This window comes from Dendrobates tinctorius, unplaced genomic scaffold, assembly GCF_039654945.1.
Source record: "Dendrobates tinctorius isolate UK_male_01 unplaced genomic scaffold, ASM3965494v1 ptg000038l, whole genome shotgun sequence".
Taxonomy (NCBI): Eukaryota; Metazoa; Chordata; class Amphibia; order Anura; family Dendrobatidae; genus Dendrobates; species Dendrobates tinctorius.
Window position 1 is genome coordinate 11,537,136 of NW_027361706.1, and position 22,269 is coordinate 11,559,404.

The 22,269-nt window shown below is 42.0% G+C and overlaps 1 protein-coding gene across 12 annotated transcripts in view; it reads left to right on the forward strand.

Annotated features, from left to right (window-relative positions):
* The window catches only part of WNK2 (WNK lysine deficient protein kinase 2), a 252,051-nt gene extending 241,194 nt beyond the window's left edge, over positions 1-10,857 (forward strand). For 10 of the 12 annotated variants that reach the window (XM_073574203.1, XM_073574200.1, XM_073574202.1 and 7 more), the window contains 3 exons: positions 3,853-3,897; positions 6,220-6,482; positions 7,805-10,857. In XM_073574203.1, coding sequence (XP_073430304.1) covers positions 3,853-3,897; positions 6,220-6,482; positions 7,805-8,128 — 632 coding nt within the window. In that variant the 3' untranslated portion in view covers positions 8,129-10,857. Of the gene's footprint in view, positions 1-3,852; positions 3,898-6,219; positions 6,483-7,804 lie in introns of those variants that run through there. The other 2 variants (XM_073574209.1, XM_073574210.1) reach the window with 2 other exon arrangements.
* Positions 10,858-22,269: the final 11,412 nt, after the last annotated feature.

Genomic DNA, 22,269 nt, shown 5'->3' on the forward strand with positions numbered 1-22,269 from the left:
GGGGTCACATGAGATGGGCGAAAGATGATTAATTCTGTTTTGTCCATATTAAGTTTTAGAAATCTAGCGGAGAAGAAGGATGAAATAGCAGACAGACATTGAGGGATTCTGTTTAGTAGGGAGGTGATATCTGGTCCAGAGATGTAGATCTGTGTGTCATCAGCATAGAAATGATACTGAAAGCCATGAGATTCTATGAGCTGTCCGAGGCCGAAGGTGTAAATGGAGAAGAGCAGGGGCCCTAGGACTGAACCTTGCGGGACTCCGACAGATAGGGGGCGCGGTGAGGAGGTGGTGTGCGAATGGGAGACGCTGAATGTCCGGTCTGGTAGGTATGACGCAATCCAAGATAGGGCCAAGTCTGTGACACCAAGAGATGAGGGGGTCTGTAGTAATAGGGAATGGTCCACTGTGTCAAAGGCAGAGGACAGGTCCAGGAGGAGGAGGACAGAGTAGTGTCGCTTGGCCTTGGCGGCTAGTAGGTCATTGGTGACCTTAGTTAGGGCAGATTCAGTGGAGTGGTGTGGCCAGAAGCCGGATTGCAAGTGGTCAAGGAGGGAGCAAGAAGAGAGGTGGGAGGATAGTGCAAGATGGACGTGTTGTTCCAGTAGTTTTGAGGCATAGGGGAGAAGTGATATAGGGCGATAGCTAGATACAGAGGATGGGTCAAGAGAGGGCTTTTTAAGGATAGGTGTGATTGAGGCATGTTTAAAGCTTGAGGGGAAAACACCAGTTGTTAGTGATAGGTTGAAGAGATGGGTTAGGTTTGGGATGAAGACTGTGGTGAGGTTTGGGATGAAGACTGTGGTGAGGTTTGGGATGAAGTGGGATGGGATCGGGTCAAGTGCACAGGCAGTGAGATGTGATCTTGAGAGTAGAGTGGAGAGTCGATCTTCTGTAATGGTGGAGAAGTTGTTTTTGGGGGGAGGAGGGCAGGGCAGGTAGGAGGAAGGGCACTGGGGGTTGTTGACCAAAACTGTCTCTGATGTTGTCAATCTTCTCCTTGAAAAATGAGGCAAAGTCTTCAGCTGAGATGAGTGGAGAGGGAGGAGGTGCTGGGGGGCGGAGGAGATAATTGAAGGTGTTGAATAACTGTTTAGGGTTGTGAGACAGGGAGGATATGAGAGATGAGAAGTAGGTTTGTTTTGCTGCAGCGAGTGTGGCCTTGAAAGTAGTGAGGGACTGTTTGAATGTGATGAAGTCCTCATTGGAGTGGGATTTTTTCCATCTCCGCTCAATTTATTGATGTAAGGCATCTATTTAAAAGGGTTGCTCCACTACTTTTCTTATTGATGACCTATAGTGGAGATCAGATATTGATTACCTATCAGTGGTTTTCCAATACCTGGCACCCCCACTGATCAGCTGTTCTTGGTGCAACACGGATATTAGAAGTTGTGAAGCTGAAGAGAACAGATCCATCAACTGTGTAGTGGCTACTGCCAGGTACTGTGGTTTCTTCTCTATTTGAATGAATAAGACTGAATCTGCAGCACCCAGCAGTGGCCATCACAAAGCAGTTAGAGTTGAAGAACACAGCTCCGTCAACACATCTGCACAGCACTGAGAACAGGTGATCAGTGGGGGTGCCAGGTGTTCGACCCCCACCTATTTAATATTGATCCTTAGGATACTTCATTAGTATAACCACTGTGGTGCAACTCCTTAATCAGGAGATATATCTTGTGGTGTAATTAATTTGTACCAAATTCATGTAGTTTTTCAAGCTACAGTGAGTTTGGAAAGTATTCAGACCCCTTTAAATTTTTCATTTTGTTTCATTGCAGCCATTTGGTAAATTCAAAAAAGTTCATTATTTTTTTTCTCATTAATGTACACTCTGCACCCCATCTTGCAGAAAAAAACAGAAATGTAGACATTTTTGCAAGTTTTAAACAAGAAAAACTGAAATATCACATGGTCATAAGTATTCAGACCCTTTGCTCAGTATTGAGTAGAGGCACCTTTTTGAGCTAGTACAGCCATGAGTCTTCTTGGGAATGATGCAACAAGTTTTTCACACCTGGATTTGGGGATCCTCTGCCATTCTTCCTTGCCAATCCTCTCCAGTTCCATCAGGTTGGATGGTGAATGTTGGTGGACAGCCATTTTCAGGTCTCTCCAGAGATGCTCAATTGGGTTTAGGTCAGGGCTCTGGCTGGGCCAGTCAAGAATGGTCACAGAGTTGTTAGGAAGCCACTCCTTTGTTATTTTAGCTGTGTGCTTAGGGTCATTGTCTTGTTGGAAGGTAAACCTTTGGCCAAGTCTGAGGTCCAGAGCACTCTGGAAGAGGTTTTCATTTTGGACATCTCTGTACTTGGCCACATTCACGTTTCCTTCAATGGCAACCAGTCTTCCTGTCCCGCAGCTGAAAAACACCTTCATAGCATGATGCTGCCACCACCATGTTTCACTGTTGGGATTGTAACGGGCAGGTGCTGAGCAAGTGCCTGGTTTTCTCCACACATACCGCTTAGAATTATCACCAAAAAGGTCTATCTTCGTCTCATAATCAGACTAGAGAATTCATGTGTTTTTTTAGCAAACTCTATGCGGACTTTCATATGTCTGAAACTGAAGAGGCTTCCGTAGGGCCACTCTGCCATAAAGGCCCGACTGGTGAAGGGCTGCAGTGATAGATGACTTTGTGGAACTTTCTCTCATCTCCCTACTGCATCTGTGGAGCTCAGCCACAGTGATCTTGGGGTTCTTCTTTACCTCTCTCACCAAGGCTCTTCTCCCACGATTGCTCAGTTTGGCTGGATGGCCAGGTCTAGGAAGACTTCTGGTGGTCCCAAACGTCTTCCTTTTAAGGATTATGGAGGCCACTGTGCTCTTAGGAACCTTGAGTACTGCAGAAATTCTTGTGTCACCTTGGCCAGATCTGTGCCTTGCCACAATTCTGTCTCTGAGCTCCTTGGCCAGTTCCTTTGACCTCATGATTCTCATTTGGTCTGACATGCACTGAGCTGTGAGGTCTTGTATAGACAGGTGTGCGCTTTTACAAATCAAGTCCGATCAGTTTAATTAAACACAGCCGGACTCCAATGAAGGAGCAGAACCATTTCAAGGAGGATCACAAGGAAATGGACAGCATGTGTCTAAACAAAGGGTCTGAATACTTATGACCATGTGATATTTCAGTTTTTCTTTTTTAATAAATTTGCAAAACTGTCTACATTTCTGTTTTTTTTTTCAGTCAGGATGTGGTGCAGACTGTACATTAATGAGAAAGAAAATGAACTTTTCTGAATTTTCCACATGGCTGCAATGAAACAAAGAGTGAAAAATTTAAAGGGGTCTGAATACTTTCCGTACCCACTGTATGTAGACCACGCCATGGTATTCTGGACTGACATGGTGGAGGATCTTTTGCTCAGACCATTAGTTTGTGGTGCAACCAGACCACGCATTTTAATAGTGATTACATTTCCTGAACTTTTGTCAAAAGTTTACGTTTTTAGGTATTTTTTTATTTTTGGGTGAAATTATCATAATTATAATCCATTATTATAATAATTTAGCATTTCTAAAGAAGTTTAAGGCTACAAAAACCATCATTTACGTAAATTTTAGCCAATTTCTTCTTCTGGCACCTGGATGGAGTGCCTTGTCTGCTGCTGACCATTTTTTGTATGCGATGCTTTACAATGGCTGCACAGGGGCTGGCTGCACAGATGGTTTTGTCTTATTGCATTCTTTATGTTGTGACTTGCTGTTTTGTGTTTTGCCTGCCTCTCCTTGCCCTACAAATATAAAAATGCATACGATCCATCTTCTATTCCCAACCTGTTGCCTATTTAGTTGTGCCTAACCGTCTGTCTTGTACTGTTTTTTTTTTTTGCCTTATAGGGTCCACTCTGAAACGGCTATGTCTAGGCAAAGATCACAGCAGTAGTAACTATTCGGTTTTTATTTTTCTTGTTTCTTGGCATCATCCTTCATAGCATGGAAACTCTTTATTCTTATTGCTAGCCTGCTCACTTACTGCAGGGGAAAAGTTTTTTGTTTTTTTTCTGAGCTTTGTGCCATAGACGTTAAATCAGGTATTTCTCGGATAATCCACGCACCCTCGCCTTGCGATCTGGTGTGATTATCTGCATGCTGTGCCCACATTGTGTTTGCGCTCTTCTTGTTATGCCCTGTGATCAGTTTCTTGAACATGTTGTTGGGTTTCTGTATTCTCATTCAGGTTGAACTGAGCATTTTTGATCCTATATTTTTAATTTCGAACTGAGCGCTTTCATAGTTGCTTTTTTTTTTTTTATTTTGAAGTGAGTGTTTTTGATAGTTGCTATTTTTTATTTCTAAGTGGGTGTTCTTGATAGTTGCTATTTTTTATTTCTAAGTGAGTGTTTTTGATAGTTGCTATTATTTCGAACTAAGCTTTTTCATAGTTGCTTTTTTTATTTTGAAGTGAGTGTTTTTGATGGTTCCTTTTTTTTATTTTGAAGTGAGTGTTTTTTGATGGTTGCTTTTTTTTCATTTTGAAGTGAGTGTTTTTGATGGTTCCTTTTTTTATTTTGAAGTGTGTTTTTGATTGCTATTTTTTAATTTCAAACTGAGCATTTTCCTATTTGCTTTTTATTTTGAACGGAGTGTTTTCATGGTTTCTATTTTTTTATTTTTTTTATTTCTAAGTGAGTGTTTTTGATAGTTGCTATTATTTCGAACTGAGCTTTTTCATAGTTGCTATTTTTATTATTTCGAACTGAGCTTTTTCATATTTGCTATTTATTTTGAACTGAGTGTTTTCATGGTTGCTATTTTTTATTTCCTATGGGAATATAAAAAAATATATAATAAATATATATATATATATATATATATATGATATATATATATATATATTGCACTAAACCATAACACACAATCTATGGCTTTGTCTATGTTTTTGATAGACTACCTGTAACATAAAGAGAGGTCCAGATTTTTTTGGTCACACCAACCTTTGCCACCTATACCTACCATAGGCATCCAATGAAAAGTTTTGTTTGGCAGTATAAAAATGACGGTACATTCTTCAGGCTACAGTCAGTACTATTTTTTGGAACTGTAGGCCTTTTAAATAAAGAAGAACCATGTAAAGTGATCCCGTACGGCAGCACATGGAAGTTGTGCAGTTCCATCGTACGGCGCACCATGTATGTTAATACCTGATCCATCTCTACTAGTGGCATATTACAGAGCCTTAAAGGGAGTCTGTTAGCACAATACGACCAACCAAGCACAGGCGCTTAGTGCACCCTTGGTGTGGCCGAACAGTTTAGGGCACCTTCCCACCTACTTGCTTTCCATCTATATCCACCATTGTGACTTCTGCAAAGCCACAGCTGTCAATCAAGGAAGAGGAGTGTGGTGATGGATGGAAAGGAGCACTTATCTGCTCAGTAACGGGTGCACTGAGCACCTGTTCTTGGTTTGAACAGTCATCCGGTGCTGAAAGACTCCCGTTCATATGGCTGTGTGCATGAGCAATCAATGGCGACAATTGCCACGGCCTTATATAAAGTAAGCGCTCCCCTCTGAACTATATAATGCATTAGTAGAAGATTGTGATTTGGTTGATGTATTAAAAAATTGTGGAAAGTGATTTTTTTCCCCCCCCCCATAGTAACTCATTTTTTATTTTTAATTCTTTTTATGATCCTTTCTGCTCATGAATAATGACGGAATGGTTTTTGGGCCTTGGTATGCATAGGGTGGCAGTTGTAGTATTGTTCAGCTGTAGATTTAGAGTCATAACCGAATGAGAATGCACATAACTGAACAGAAATGGTGAAGGGAATCTGTGGCCAGATTTTTGCTATGTAATCTGGGAATCAGCATGATGTAGGTACAAAGTCCCTGATTCCAGTGATGTCACTTATTGGGCTGATTGCTGGAGTATTGATAAAATAACTGTTATCTGCTGAATATCTAGCAGTTCTCCAAATGCTGAGCCTATGCAAAGTGTACACAGAAAACTGCCAATCAGTGGTGGGGGTTAGGATTATAATGTTCTCATGAATATGATGGACTATATGAGAGCAGTTTTGCTAGCCCTACAGTGATAATCTTCAGCAAGAGGTATAATAAGTGACGCATCACTGGAATCAGGGTCTCTAGCCCTATATCATGCTGCTCTCAGATTACATAACAAAAACCCGCTGACAGATTCCCTTTAAAAGGAACCTTGTAAGAAGACTGTAGTGATTGAGTCTTTCTGAATTTGTCCAGGATCCTCCACGAGCAGCCTTGCTGTGGGCCCCGAGCAGACATCTGGCCCAGCTGTGACCACCCCACAGATCCAAGCTCAGTCTAACAATAGTAACAACAAAAAAGGGACGTTCACCGAGGACCTTCACAAGCTCGTGGATGAGTGGGCAAGCAAAACTGTTGGAGCAGCACAATTTAAACCATCCTTAAATCAACTGAAGCAGTACCAGCAACGGCTGGACCTCGAGCACAAGCCCTTATCCAGCACTGATGACTTACCGTCAGTAAGTTACTTTTTCTGATATTAACACTTTTCCAAGCTATTTTATAGTCAAAAATGTCCCTTTTGAAAGAGGTCTAAGGAGTAATGGAGAGTGATAAGCCAAGCCTGGCCTGTCAGAGTAAGGAGACTTATAGGCCTTGTGTGCTCCTCTTTGAAATGAAATATGCAAATTGTCTCTTCACAGAGGAAGAGGATTAGAGCTCTAGCACCACCTATCGGAAGCAGCAATTTTTTTTCTCCCCCCAGGACTGATCTTTTATTCTAAACATTCTCAATTCTAGGGTAAAGTGAATACAGACTTTCCCATTCCTGAGATAGGTGATGACTGTTGGTGCTTATAAAGTTCTGTGGGAAGGGAGGGGGAGGAGCTAGAGGTAAACACATATTCTACTGTCAGTTCTCGTAAGACAACATATACACTTAAAGGGGCTATGTTTTGTTTTTTTTTTACTGGATCCGCTACAAAATCCTCCAAAAAAAAAAAAAAAAAGGTGCACAAACTTTTGAAAAGCTGTTCCAATTCATTTCTATGGTAAATCGACACTTGCTGCTATTCATATGAAGAGTTTTTGAGACTTTTTTTTTTTTTTCCTGAAAAGGATGTGTAAGGGGTGGAAGAAAAAGTGCATGTGACTTCTTTGAAGCAGATCCTGAAGCAAACCTCTCCAAACTAGATACTGCCTAGTCAGAAGACTACAAAGAATTTCAGGGGGAAAAAAAACTTTTCCAAGACCAGTTTTGGGGGAAAAAAAACTTCTCCCCTAAAACTACTCCCAAAAAGAAGTATCCTGAATCAGTTTCAGTTTGAAAGACGTATTGTTTTGCAACGCCTCAAAAAAACTCTTTAGCCCCGATTTATCAGTGTTTACTGGAGTAAGACCATTTGAAACGTCACAAAAAATTTTGCGCAATGTGAGATTGTGAACATTTTTTGTGATTTTTGGCATTTTCATAAATGATTTGGCCAACTCTACCATCATGGGCAGGTTGGGTGTTTGTGAGCATGATGACACCCGCTCATCTAATGTAACGGCGTGCCTTAAAATGAACGTTGGCGCACCCAACTTTTAAGATGCTCTCTATTCATTAAGAAGCATATGACGGCAACACCTCCCCCCCCCCCCCATCAAGACTGGCATGAGCGATGCTCCGAGAATGCTCAGCTGCTAACAGAGTGTCTTCGGCGTGCTTGATATGTTCGAGTCCCCGCGGCTGCATGTCTCGCGAGCATGTATTGTCATCTCTAATTAAAATCTATGGTGTTACCTGTATTATCTACAAATGTACTTCTTCAATTGTGAAATATTTCTACTCTCTCCTCAGGCAAGTCAAGGTATATCAGAAAAAACGAGAAATTCCAAAACTCCGCTGACTTGTCCGGCCCCCATGGGACTGATGTCATCCTCAATTCCAGCAGCGCTCTCCGGAGCATCGCAGTCTGGTATATTACCGCCTTACATGATGCCCCTGTATCAGTATGCAGGAGTTTTCCAGGCACCGATTTATGGAGTGCAGTGGGCTGGAGCCGCAATGCCCACCATGGCGGGAAACCAGATGATAACTCAGTCTGCCAGCATGCAAATATTCCCAATGCCCTTGCCGCAACCTACCATGAAGCAGTCTCATTCCAACATGAGGATCACGTAGCTGTAAGGCCTTCCTTTGTATGAAAAATCCATATTCTAATTGTCTGAGCCTGTCCACGCCTTGTGTGTCCTCATGTCCCACCCCAGCGGTGCTGGGTAAAGTTGTATGATTAGTAGCAGCCCTCTTCAGCACTGTATGATGGAAGAAGAGTAGGGTACGAGTGCAAGTCCTGGCCAAACCCACAGCTACCTGCACACAGCCATACAATCACTGTGAAAGTCATGCGTGTAGGTTCTCAAAGCCCTTACAGCTTGGTCTACTACTCCGTAACATAATTTTACACTTTCTGAAATGTATAGTACTTGAACTAAAAATTAAGGGAGGTTTAGTGCCTTGAGTAATTTCCAGTTTACTTGGGAAACCCTGTGTGTACAAAGAAAAACCAATGGAAAGAACAAAGCTGGCAACCCTTTTTTTTTTTTTTTTTTTTTATTCTTCTCTTCCGCTGTTTTAGTTGACACCATTTTTTATATCAGACCTTCACAACATACACACAGCACTTTTTTTTTTTTTTCCTTTTCGCCTTAACTGTGAAAAATGGAGGTTGTATTTTATATATATATATATGTATATCGGTCCCCTTTTCTCCGACTACATAAATTTAAAAATATATATATATATATTTTTAATTTAAACCTGTAAAAAGCATAGATGAATACTAACTTTTTTTTTTTTTTTTAATTATTTTAACCTAGAGAATGTGTAAATGACTTGACACTTACAAAGTAAAATTTTGTTTCCAGGTACAAACTGAGCTACATTGTCATTGGAAGGATGCATCGATATCATTTTTATGTATTATTTTTGTCAAATTTTATTTTTCAGATGTTTTATTTTTTTTTTTTTTTTTAGGGGATTGGGGGAGCAAATTCTCAAGGTTTGGTGAATGAAAAATAATTTTCATGCATGAATTCGTTGATCTGTTTCTTTTCTATAAATTTTTTGTGACCCAAGTTGCCATTCAGATGAATACATTAACTTACTGGAAGCCAAAAATGAATATGCTCCACGCTATTGGCTAATTGAGGCTACTAGTGTCTAGAATGAACTCCCAGATCAGTCTTTGTATTGCAACACCTTATTACCAATGACCTTCTACAGCAACTGCCTACTACAGTGGAGTAAAATTGTGTACAGGACACTGGTCCAGCAGCCACGGCTGTAGTCTATGGCTGCCGGACTGGACCTCCTCCTTCCTGCCGGTATTCCTGACACCTCTTCTGATTGGTAAGCCCGGCATGACATCAAGCATGCATTGTAGCACAATGATGATGTCATGCTCAACCTGCTAATAAAAACAGGAGCCATTGATCCCCACAGGTAGTGGAAGGTTTAAAGAACTCTAGTCTGACAGTCTGGACTACCCAGAGGTTGCTGATCTAGGGTCCTGTGAAGCTTGTTGCTCAACGCGCTGATGCCTACATGTCTGAGTTAGGTTTCCATTATTTTATCATACCCACCAAAAAAAACCTTGCGAATTTGCCCAACAATTATATATATTATTATTACTATTATTTTTTTTTTTTAACCATTATTAACTTTGCACTTTATTCATTGCACATGCCCACAATCTTCTCAGTATTGGAACACATTAAGCTGATGCTTCTTTTTTGATATTGTTATTGCTTTATGTTCTTTCCATGTGAACAAGTAGAGAATTTATTTTTTTTTCCAAGCAAGATGAATGCAGTCTTTGCCCTTTTTGGTAATGCACATCACTATTCTTTTCTACTCACTTTTCACCATAACTCCTTTTACTTTTAGAAAATTGAGATCCATCTTTACCAAGAACACTGTTTTTGCTTTTTGAGTCTAGGCCACTTGGAAAAAAAAAATCTCCATTTGTCTGGAGTTAATAAGGTCTTTTTCAGTTTGAGTTTTCTTTTTGTATTTTTTTTTTTAAAGTCATCTTCAGATTTACACCATATGGCATCAGCAGAACTTCATTGAACAGATCCTTTGCGTAGACTCTACAGTTGCTCTAGTGAATAATCTATATTTATGCAGCTGACATTGATTAGCTATGAGAACTAATGGTAGGTCTAGCCTTGAAGATGAACCCTTCGTTCTGTTTTAAGATGGGGCAAGGGTGGCCGCTGACACCAGTACTACTTTAGTTTCACCAGGAAAGTCCTGTTTAGACTATCAAATGGACTTGGTGGATCTCCTGCCAGTTGTTGTACACGACTTCTTGGTATATCACTGCAACCTGCTCATGCATTGTGAGTGGTTGACCCTCGAATCCTTACACAGGTAGTCAGACAGGATAACCGGATACATTTCTCTTTCGTGATATTTTGGATTTTCCGCTGGAGGCCTTCAAGCCTCATTCAGTCAAGCTGTGAAATGTATCTCCTTAAGTCTTCAAACCATTGTAAATGTCTCCATTTTGTTGGTAATCCCTGACTGTAAACTCATCAATTCTGTTGGAATTGAATTTTATATGGACCATTCTGCAGGGCGAGAACTCTTTTAAGATAGGGAGAGATTTATGTTCTCTTCGACATCTTGAATTCGTTTTTAGATTCATGTCCGTGCTTCGTGAGCAAACATGGGAACTATGTACTGCACTCTTTTCCCTATGCTTGCACTGAATCTTACCTTCCAAGTCGCTCTTGCCTGAATAATTGTATAAACTGCCCTCCCCTCCTGTATGCTGACACAGTCAGTGGCACCAATGCCTCAATATTGTATAATAATATAAAATAAACATTTTGTGCTTGAAAACATTCCGAATGTGTCAACGTGCTTTCTTTTGTCCAAATTAGTCCTCAACCGAACCATCTTTCTGTTTGGCAACCGTAACTCGGAAGCAGAAAGTGAGTGTGTGATCATCTTTCAGATTTTTGATTATCAGGTGCAAAAAATGTTACATAACACATATAGGGTTAGAATTCTGCCTTGTTGTCTTGCTGAAAACCTGGCTACCGGGAGGAAATAAACTTGTATCCTCCCCCTCCGTGCACCGCCCCTATTACTAAAAGCGAGCGGCTACCGGAAGGACACATGTTCACTTTCTACTGGAAGCTGGGCTGTCAGTTTGGCCGGGCAGCATTTTAAAGTTATCAACCTGTAGATTCGCCTTATATCTGCAGGGTAAGGGGCGGTTTTTGCAAAAGACAGGTTCCCTATAAGGCTATTATTATTATTATTATTATTATTATTATTATTATTGTTATTAATAATGATTTATATAGCACCATTGGTTCCATGGTGCTGTACATAAGAAGGGGTTACATACAAATTACAGATATCACTTACAGTAAACAAACTAACAATCACAGACTGATATAGAGGGGACAGGACCCTGCCCTTTCGGGCTTACATTCTACAGGATGGTGGGAAGGAGACAGTAGGTTGGGGGAGTTGCAGCAGCTCCAGTGATGGTGAGGCGGTAGCTCCAGTAGTGGTGAGGCAATCACATGTTCAATTTCTTTGGGGTTGGGGGAGGGGGGTGCATACAAAAAAGACTATTTTTCATCAGTGGATCAGATTTATCCGTACATGGGCACTTTTGTAAGATTTTACCACCAGTGTCGTGTGTTTCCCGTTGGCAAAAGATATTCCTAATTCTACGACCCACTAAACATGGACGCACATGGATGCCGTGCTTTGCCATTTTTTCCCCCTAGCCTACTGTCTTGAATGAGCAATTGTATTACTTAAATGGGATCAAAATCCCATATGTACACAAATACACTGTGTGTTCTGACACTATTTTTTTTTTTTAAACCGTCTTTATTGGGTGTACAAAGTATACATATAATGTCCAATAACATAACAGAAGAACATTTATGCAATATTATTAACATTAGACCTCATTTTTCAACTATAACCCCCGCCCCTCCCCCCACTTCCCCGGGCAAACTCCATAACTTCGTAACACAATTTCAATCCAGTCTAACAGGGATATTACAGGCAAGCTGCTCTCTCATATAACAGTTGGTGAGCTGGAAACAACTATGTATCGCCTGGCGTGTGGAAGATGTCTGAGTATTAATAAAAGAGGACCATGTGAGAAAAAAGCGTTCGGTGTCTTTTTCTTTATTAAGTAAGGCCTCTATCCAATCCATTTTGAAGATATGTTACTTTTGTAGTAATTAGGCTTAAAGAAGGTGTTATATCTTGTGCCCACAAATGGAGAATGCTTTTACGTGTGGCTGCCGTCCATATGAACAAGATGCGGCGCTGCTGGACAGAAAGCCTCACCAACTGGTCCTGTGTGAGAATATTAAATATGGCCCACTCCGGGGAGAGAGATATGCCACAAGTGTTGATGAGATGTTGCAGAAGTGTATCCCACACCTCCCTTATTTTTGGGCAGTCCCAAAGGCTATGGAAAATATCAGCTGGGGAGTGCAAGTATTTAGGGCAGGGATAGTCCCCTGAGGGGGACAATTTAGACTTGACCTCCGGGGAGATGTATGCTCTATGAAATATCATAAGAGACACGGTTATGTAACTGTCATAGGGTAATACAGAGTTAATATGCAGAGTGGCTTTCAAAAGGTCATTCACCCGACAGTTCGTTAATTAAGCAACCCATTTTCCTGGGCCTGGTGAAGAGTCTGACCAATGTATAAAAGGCTTTAATGATTTTTATATAAGACTCATAGAATAAGTTCCCATTTGGGTTTTAATGGATATTAAATTTAGAGGGTGTGTTCTAGCATCATCCGGTATGTCTCGCAATATTGAGCTTACGTAATGTCTAATTTGAGAGATAGTAAAATTGTCTTCTGTAAGGATTGGGTATTTGAAAACCATGTCCTCCAAGGTAAGAAGGCATTGATTATTTGCTAACGTATCTCGGGCCAGTCTACGTCCATTGTTTCCAAGCACCTTGTAAATGGGAGGTGGCTTGCCTTGTAGAAAAGAGGGGTTACCTTGTAAGGGAAGAAACATCTAGATGTGATGGTCAAGACCGCTAACTCGTCTAGCTTGACGCCATCCTAAGATTTCTGACCATAATAGAGGATTATCTCTAACCTCCACTGGAATTTCAGCATTTCGTAGGTGAAGCAATGCTGGGAGGCTGAAGGGTCTAGACATGGCCTCATCTATTGGGGTATTAGTGAAGCGATTAACGGCGTATATCCAATCAAGGGATTGGTGAAGAGCAGCCGCTATACTGTAGAGGCGTAAATTTGGGAGATTAAATCCACCCCAAGATTTGGTTTGCTGTAGCTTAAAAACACGAATTCTAGAGCCCCCTTCTGAGCCCAAATAAATTGGTGGAAGGCTCATGTCAGTAGCCTATCATCAGCTTTAGAAAGTAGAACCAGGAGCGTCTGTAAAGGAAAGAGTATTTTAGGGAAAGAGATCATTTTAATTAGATGGGCTTTACCTGCAAAGGATAATTTAAGGGATTTCCAGGATTGAATTTCTTGTATAACTACAGAAATAAGAGGCTGAACATTTAATTTATAGATATCATGAGGATTTGATGGTAAGTCAACCCAAGATAACGTAAAGAATTTCTCCACTGAAAGGGAAAAGGGAACTGCCACTGTTTCTGAGCAGTTTTAAAAATAGCTAACGCATGAGATTTATTAAAGTTTTCAAGAAATCCCGAAACTGCTCCAAATTCATTAAAGGCGTCCATTATAGAGCAAATGGATTCCTTAGGATTGGATGTAAGATATCATCAGCAAATGCCAACATTTTAAGTGTATGGTGACCGACCCCTATGCCCCCAAAGCAAGGGATCATCTCCAGATATCCTAGTAAGGGATCAAGGGCAATATTAAACAACAAAGGTGACAGAGGACAGCCCTGCCTCTTCCACCTGAAGATGGAAAAAGGGGTTGACTGGATACCATAAAGCCAAATCAAGGATTGGGAGGAGTTAGTGTAAATTGTGCGTATAAAATTAAAAAAGGTAAAGCCAAACAGTCTATACTTCAGAGTTCTGATAAGATGAGACCAGGACACATGGTCGAAAGCCTTATCAGAGTTAAGGCTGACCAGTGTATTCTGCTTGGCCCTAGCCTGATAACTCTGTGTGATGGCCGCTAACACCGTCCTGATATTGTAGGTGATAGACCGACCATGGACAAAGCATAGACTGTAATCTATTAGCCATGATTTTGGTGAGCAATTTAAAATCAACATTTAAAAGGGAAATTGGGCGGTACGAGGCAGGGAGAAGCGGATCTTTGCCCGGTTTTAGAAGTAATGACAGACAGGCTTCGTTAAATCTATTAGGCAGAGAACCCGAGTCCAAAATATGGTTAAAAAGAGAAGTGAGGTGTGGAGTAATTAAGGGTTGTAAGAATTTATAAAACTCTACCGAGAACCCATCCGGCCCAGGGGCTTTATGCCGTTATGAAGATTTAATGACTGATCTTACCTCCTCAGAAGAAATTGGTTGGTTTAGGTTCTGATACTATTCTATCATAAACTGCAATATCCTTTTAAGAAATTGGTGTTACGGTAGCTCATCTGTGCAATTGGAACAGACGGACTAGCTTTCACTCGTGACATGCATGAATGAGCATTGGTCACCCTTCATCCTCTCACCGGTTCACCTGCTGTCCTTCCGTTGGACTACTTTGATAGGTACTAACCACAGCATACTGGACTCATCCCACAAGACCTGCTGTTCTGGAGAAGCTCTGACCCAGTCATTTAACCATCTTGGCGCTTGTCGAAGTCAATCAAATGCTAACACTAGTCCATTATTTCCACTGCCGATACATCAACTTCAAGAACGGAGTGTTCACTTTATCGAATATATACCGCTCCTAAATAGGATCCTTTATCCCAAGATAAAATTTGACTTGTCACTGCTTTTATTGTTACGGCTGATCCAAGTATATCCCTAGAAATGTAGCTGTCTCCAGGGCCGAAATCTGTAAACATATATCAGTCTTGAATTTTATCTAAGTACCTGCTCACTATTAATCGATCAACACTTGGTATAAATCAAATGCATAAATTAAGAAATGACCATAATCCTGGAGGTTAGAGGTTGGCGGTGGACCCTCTGGAGGAGCAGAGCGTCCTTTTTAAATGTGTGATTTTATTGACAAATCCATTAGAGAAAAAAAAATGGGAATTGGTTCCCTAAGTGTGGTGTTAATCTAGTGGCCTTCATTAAATAAATGACTTTGCAGAATCATTTTTATAGCATTAATGACCTACAATATAAAATATCTTACCGGAATACTGTTTCTACGTAGGATATTAAGTTGGCAATGACTAAGGGGATTTACGAAATGCCAATATAAGTACATTAGGAAAGCCACTTAAGTATGTTGTGGTAATAAAACTCTTAATGTATCGCCAACATATTCCGTAGAGCTTATAATTGGGTAAGTATGAAATTAAAAAGAAGCTCTTCTCATCTTTGCATTCGCATTACAACGAAAATATACATATGGCAGCCTGGACACAGATCTAACTACCTAAATTTAGTCTAGAACGGTCCAGTATCGGCAGTCATAATACAGAAGATAAATATGGTAGCTTTGTGGACTTTGAGCTTGTCTTGCATCCATCTCCACCCCCACTCCTCGTTGATTGAAAAGATTACATTATTGCTTCTTAAATACATGTTAACAATCAGATAAAGTTCCCACAGTTTTCTTTTTCATGGATGCAGGCTCTACTATTATTTTACCAAAGTGAGGTTGACATCTGGTGATATTCTCTTCTCTGGGAGTATGTGTGCATGCGCACGTGACACTAGATACGTTTTACTCGGCATTCCGGCATCACATCCAGTGCAAGAATCACATTCGGGACAGAGATTACATTCTTTGTGTTTTTCCCACAGTGAGCAACTGGAGTGGATGACTGAAAACTAGGCTGTCCAAAAGATTAGGACAGTTGGGTACTACCATTGTAAGGGCTGGAGTTTGTGGCCGCAGACGTGTGAGCTATGGGGACTTTGAGTTGCAGGGGCCCGATAATAAAAGGCGCACCTTTGCCTGGCGTCTTCCCATTCTTCTCCAAATCCACCATTTATGTATTGCACATCACTGAATACGTTGTTTTGGAGCACGATAGCCCTAAGCCCGCTACATACAAATTTGGTACCCGCTATTTTATACCGCAGACACTTGCAAATAACTGCTGCAATTGGTGCTACCTCTTTTTGTAGCAGTTTATTCCCTTAGATTCTATGTTGTTGTTCACCACAGCATCTAAGTGATCAAGCCAGGGGTGGGGAATCTTTTTTTTCTGCCAAGGGCACTTTGGATATTTATACCATTATTCCCAGACCATACAAAATTATCAATTTAAATGTTTGAACAAATACAGTAGGATAATTTTTAATTGTCTCACTACTATTGTGATGGCAGGAGCGGCTTCTCTTTGGCGTTAAGTGTGATGTTGGGTAGTAGTAATGATGATACTACTCACAACTGCTTTTCCAGGTTTGCATTGGGCTGGAGCACAGTTGACTCTTTGCAATAACAATTCACAGCAGTAAGTTGTTCTGCACTAATCTGTAAATTACACTGCAGGTCTCCTCACAGTGGGAAATGCTTCACTGCTCATGTAACGTTTATTTAACTCAGGCATCGAGAGGACTGGAGAATACATCACATAGGAGACACCAAGACTGCTGTATATACATTATATAGGAGGCACTAAGACTGCTGTCTACACATTACATACGAGACACCTGCATATACATTGCATAGAAGACATGGGTTATGGATTATATACATCACATAGGAGACACAAACTGCTGTATATACATCACATAAGAGACCCTGAGACTGCTATGCATGTATAGCACATACACAGTGACTATGTATATACATCACATAGGAGACACTGGTCGGTGTATACAGTATACATCACATAGGAAAATCACTGATGTGTGTGTCTGTAAATACACTGCTCAAAAAAATAAAGGGAACACTCAAATAACACATCCTAGATCTGAATGAATGAAATATTCTCATTGAATACTTTGTTCTGTACAAAGCTGAATGTGCTGACAACAAAATCACACAAAACTCATCAATGGAAATCAAATTTATTAACCAATGAAGGCCTGGATTTGGAGTCACCCACAAAATTAAAGTGGAATGTAATGTCCTTAAAACAAGTCAAAATGAGGCTCAGTATTGTGTGTGGCCTCCACATGCCTGTATGACCTCCCTACAATGCCTGGGCTTGCTCCTGATGAGGTTGCGGATGGTATCCTGAGGGATCTCCTCCCAGACCTGGACTAAAGCATCCGCCAACTCCTGGACATTCTGTGGTGCAATGTGACGTTGGATGGAGCGAGACATGATGTCCCAGATATGCTCAATTGGATTCAGGTCTGGGGAACGGGCGGGCCAGTCCATAGCTTCAATGCCTTCATCTTGCAGGAACTGCTGACACACTCCAGCTGATAGGCGTCGGGTTCCTGCGGTGGCTCAGCAGGAATCCAGAGCCTCACATTCTGCGGTCTCTCATTGTCTATCGACCGACCGCAGAGGAGATTGCTCAGCAGTCTCAGCGTCCCAGATGCTCTGCCCAGACCTGTTCTGTGGTTCTGGCTGTTGCTGCCACCTTTGGGTCAGCAATAGCAATGCAGGCTGCTTTGCAGCAAAACGCTCCAGAGGCTAAGTCCTCTCATCGCGCTACTGGGCATGCTCACGAGACGATCTCCCATTGGAGATCAGGAATCACATGCTCAGGTCCTTCTCCTGATCTCATTTGTCCATCTCAGAGATCTGGAAGGTCCTGGAAGTGCACGGCTATAAAAGGTCCGCATGGCCGCTTGGCCATGCGCTAGTATAGTCTCTAGTTGCTATTGTGTGAATGATGATGGATGCATGAACCTGCGAATGACTCCTAAAGATCCCCTTCCTCTGATATTACGAGTGTGTATAGGGACTTAGCTTTAGTGTCTGCGCCAGCCAGTAGCACGCTACAAGCCACATCAGCATCCTCCACAGTGCGCCTGCTATCGGGCATTGTTGATTAGCGGCAGTGTCTATCGCCGCGCTGCAGTCCGCAGCTCCTCTTGGCGTCCGCAGTTGCGACGCCGTATGCACGGTAGGTCTAGATGGACTCTGACCCTCTGCCCACTAGGGCCCAGCTCCTGTGACCATATACCGTGCGTGCACTTCTATGAGACTCGTGAGTCCAACAGGCTCCACATTTATGTTATTGTCTTAGGCATCTCTGTGAAGCTAACAGAGTACGCCCAGCGCACACCGGGTGACGTCTAACCCGCGTTCAATATACCGCCTCATAGCGTGTCTGCCATTATTTAGCAGCAGTGTTAACACCTTCTGCACGGTGGACCCCGAGCGGTGAATGCACTTTATTATTTATTTATTGCGTTTCGCCGTTCCTAACACCAGCCACATGAGGTCTGGCATTGTCCTGCATTATGAGGAACCCAGGGCCAACTGCACCAGCATATGGTCTCACAAGGGGTCTGAGGATCTCATCCCGGTACCTATTGACAGTCAGGCTACCTCTGGCGAGCACATGGAGGGCTGTGCGACCCTCCAAAGAAATGCCACCCCCCACCATTATTGACCCACTGCCAAACCGGTAATGCTGAAGGATGTTGCAGGCAGCAGATCGCTCTCCATGGCATCTCCAGACTCTGTCACATGTGCTCAGTGTGAACCTGCTTTCATCTGTGAAGAGCACAGGGTGCTAGTGGTGAATTTGCCAATCCTGGTGTTCTGTGGCAAATGCCAAGAGTCCTGCATGGTGTTGGGCTGTGAGCACAACCCCCATCTGTGGACTTCAGGCCCGCATACTTTACCATCCTTATGGAGTCGGTTTCTACTGTAACCGTTTGTGGCCTGCTGGAGGTCATTTTGCAGTGCTCTGGCAGTGCTTCTCTTCCTCCTTGCACAAAGGCAGAGGTAGCGGTCCTGCTGCTGGGTTGTTGCCCTCCTACGGCCCCCTCCACATCTCCTGGTGCACTGGCCTGTCTCCTGGTAGCGCCTCCAGCCTCTGGACACTGCTGACAGACACAGCAAACCTTCTTGCCACAGCTCTCATTGATGTGCCATCCTGGATGAGCTGCACTACCTGAGGCACTTGTGTGGGTTGTAGAGTCCATCTTATGCTACCACGAGTGTGAAAGTCCAACCTACATTCAAAAGTGACCAAAACATCTGCAATAAAGCATTGGTACTGGGAAGTGGTCTGTGGTTCCCACCTGCAGAACCACTCCTTTATTGAGGGTGTCTTGATAATTGCCAATAATTTCCACCTATTGTCTATTCTATTTGCACAACAGCATGTGAAATTGATTATCAATCAGTGTTGCTTCCTAAGTGACCGTTTGATTTCACAGATGTGTGATTGACTTGGAGTTACATTGTGTTGATTAAGTGTTCCCTTTATTTTTTTGAGCAGTGTATGTGTGTGTGTGTGTGTTCATACATTTATATATATATATATACATATACAGTGGAAGATCAGGAGAAAAAATGAGTACCCGGTGATAAAAAGTATAAATTTTATTAAATAGTAATCAATGATAAGAGACACAACATACAAAGGCGGTAACATGTTTCCAGAGACGTCCAGAACAAAAGGAGATGCCCCCTAAACAGGTGCAGGGAAACGTTCATATGCATAGATCCATATTATACAGAGTAGCACCCTTAAAGGGAGAGGTTTACCAAAGTAAACAGGCTGCCCCCCCCTTATTTGCCTGTATACTTTGGTAAGCCTCTCCCTCATTAGTTATACTTGCTACTTTTGTATATTTGCACGTTTTATTGTGGGCTTGGCTATTTACGGGTGCTACTCTTTATAATATGGATCTATGCATATGAACATTTCCCTGCACCTGTTGAGGGGGCATCTCCTTTCTGGATGTCTCTGGAAACATGTGTTACCCACTTTGTATGTTGTGTCTCTTATCATTGATTGCTATTTAATAAAATTTATACTTTTTATCACCGGGTACTCCATTTTTCTCCTGATCTTCTATGTATCTTTGGAGTTGGTATTGGCTGATGGGGTTGATCGCCATTGGTGGTCTTCTCCTCAGCATTTTGATTATGCAGCTGGGTTGGTTTTCATACCTATACAGTGCGTACGGAAAGTATTCAGACCCCTTTAAATTTTTCACTCTTTGTTTCATTGCAGCCATAAGGTAAATTCAAAAAAGTTCATTTTTTTTCTCATTAATGTACACTCTGCACCCCATCTTGCCTGAAAAAAGCAGAAATGTAGAAATTTTTGAAAATTAAAAAAGAAAAACTGAAATATCACATGGTCATAAGTATTCAGACCCTTTGCTCAGACACTCATATATAAGTCACATGCTGTCCATTTCCTTGTGATCCTCCTTGAGATGGATCTACTCCTTCATTGGAGTCCAGCTGTGTTTAATTAAACTGATAGGACTTGATTTGTAAAGGCACACACCTGTCTATATAAGACCACACAGCTCACAGTGCATGTCAGACCAAATGAGAATCAAGAGGTCAAAGGAACTGGCCAAGGAGCTCAGAGACAGAATTGTGGCAAGACACAGATCTGGCCAAGGTTACAAAGGAATTTCTGCAGTACTCAAGGTTCCTAAGAGCACAGTGACCTCCATAATCCTTAAATGGAAGAAGTTTGGGACCACCAGAAGTCTTCCTAGACCTGGCCGTTCAGCCAAACAGATCAATCGTGAGAGAAGAGCCTTGGTGAGAGAGGTAAAAAAGAACCCCAAGATCACTGTGGCTGAGCTCCACAGATGCAGTAGGAAGATGGGAGAAAGTTCCAAAAAGTCAACTTTCACTGCAGCCCTCCACCAGTCAGGCCTTTATGGCAGAGTGGCCTGACGGAAACTGCTCAGTGCAAGACATATGAAAGCCTGCATAGAGTTTACTAAAAAACACATGAAGGACCCTCAGACTATGAGAAATAAGATTCTCTGGTCTGATGAGACGAAGATAAACCTTTTTGGTGATATTTCTAAGCGGTATGTGTGGAGAAAACCAGGCACTGCTCATCACCTGCCCAATACAATCCCAACAGTGAAACATGGTGGTGGCAGCATCATTCTATGGGGTGTTTTTCAGCTGCAATGACTGGTTGCTATAGAAGGAAACATGAATGCGGCCAAGTACAGAGATATCCTGGATGATAACCTCTTCCAGGGTGCTCTGGACTTCAGACATGGCCGAAGGCTCACCTTCCAACAAGACAATGATCCTAAACACACAGCCAAAATAACAAAGGAGTGGCTTCCTAACAATTCTGTTACCATTCTTGACTGGCCCAGCCAGAGCCCTGATCTAAACCCAATTGAGCATCTCTGGAGAGACCTGAAAATGGCTGTCCACCAACATTCAACATCCAACCTGATGGAGCTGGAGAGGAGCTGCAAGGAAGAATGGCAGAGGATCCCCAAATCCAGGTGTGAAAAACTTGTTACATCATTCTCAAGAAGACTCATGGCTGTACTAGCTCAAAAGGTGCTTCTACTCAATACTGAGCAAAGGGTCTGAATACTTATGACCATGAGATATTTGTTTTTCTTTTTTAATAAATGTGCAAAAATTTCTACATTTGTATTTTTTTTTTCAATCAAGATGGAGTGCAGAGTGTACATTAATGAGAAAGAAAATGAAATTTATCAAATGGCTGCAATGAAACAAAGAGTGAAAAATTTAAAGGGGTCTGAATATTTTCCGTACCCACTGTATACACACACACACACACACACACACACACACAGACCACAAATATAAACACAGTAGTTGTTCTTGCTCCCATCTTTCAAGATTCTGATTTGACAGCATGATTATTGCACAGGTATGCCTTAAGGGGGTTTTACACATAGCGATATCGCTAGCGATATCGCTATAACGGCACCGATTTTGTGACGTTATAGCGATATCACTATGTGTGATACTTACCTCCGACCGGCTCCCCTGCTGTCCATCGCTGATCGCGCGAGAATGTCCGGCTCCATTCCTCGTCGGGCGCTTCCTGCTGGTGCCGACGAGCGACGCGTGGAGGCGGGCGGAAGGACGTCAGGATCGCTGGTGCTTCGCTAAATGTAAAGGGGCCTTTAGGCTGGCCACAATAAAAGGCCACTCTAAATTATTCAGTTCTTTTTTTTGGGGGGGGAGCAGAAAAACAGTCAGTTTGTGGTGGGACCACCATTTGCCTCATGCAGGGCAACACATCTCCTTTGCATAGCGTTGATCAGG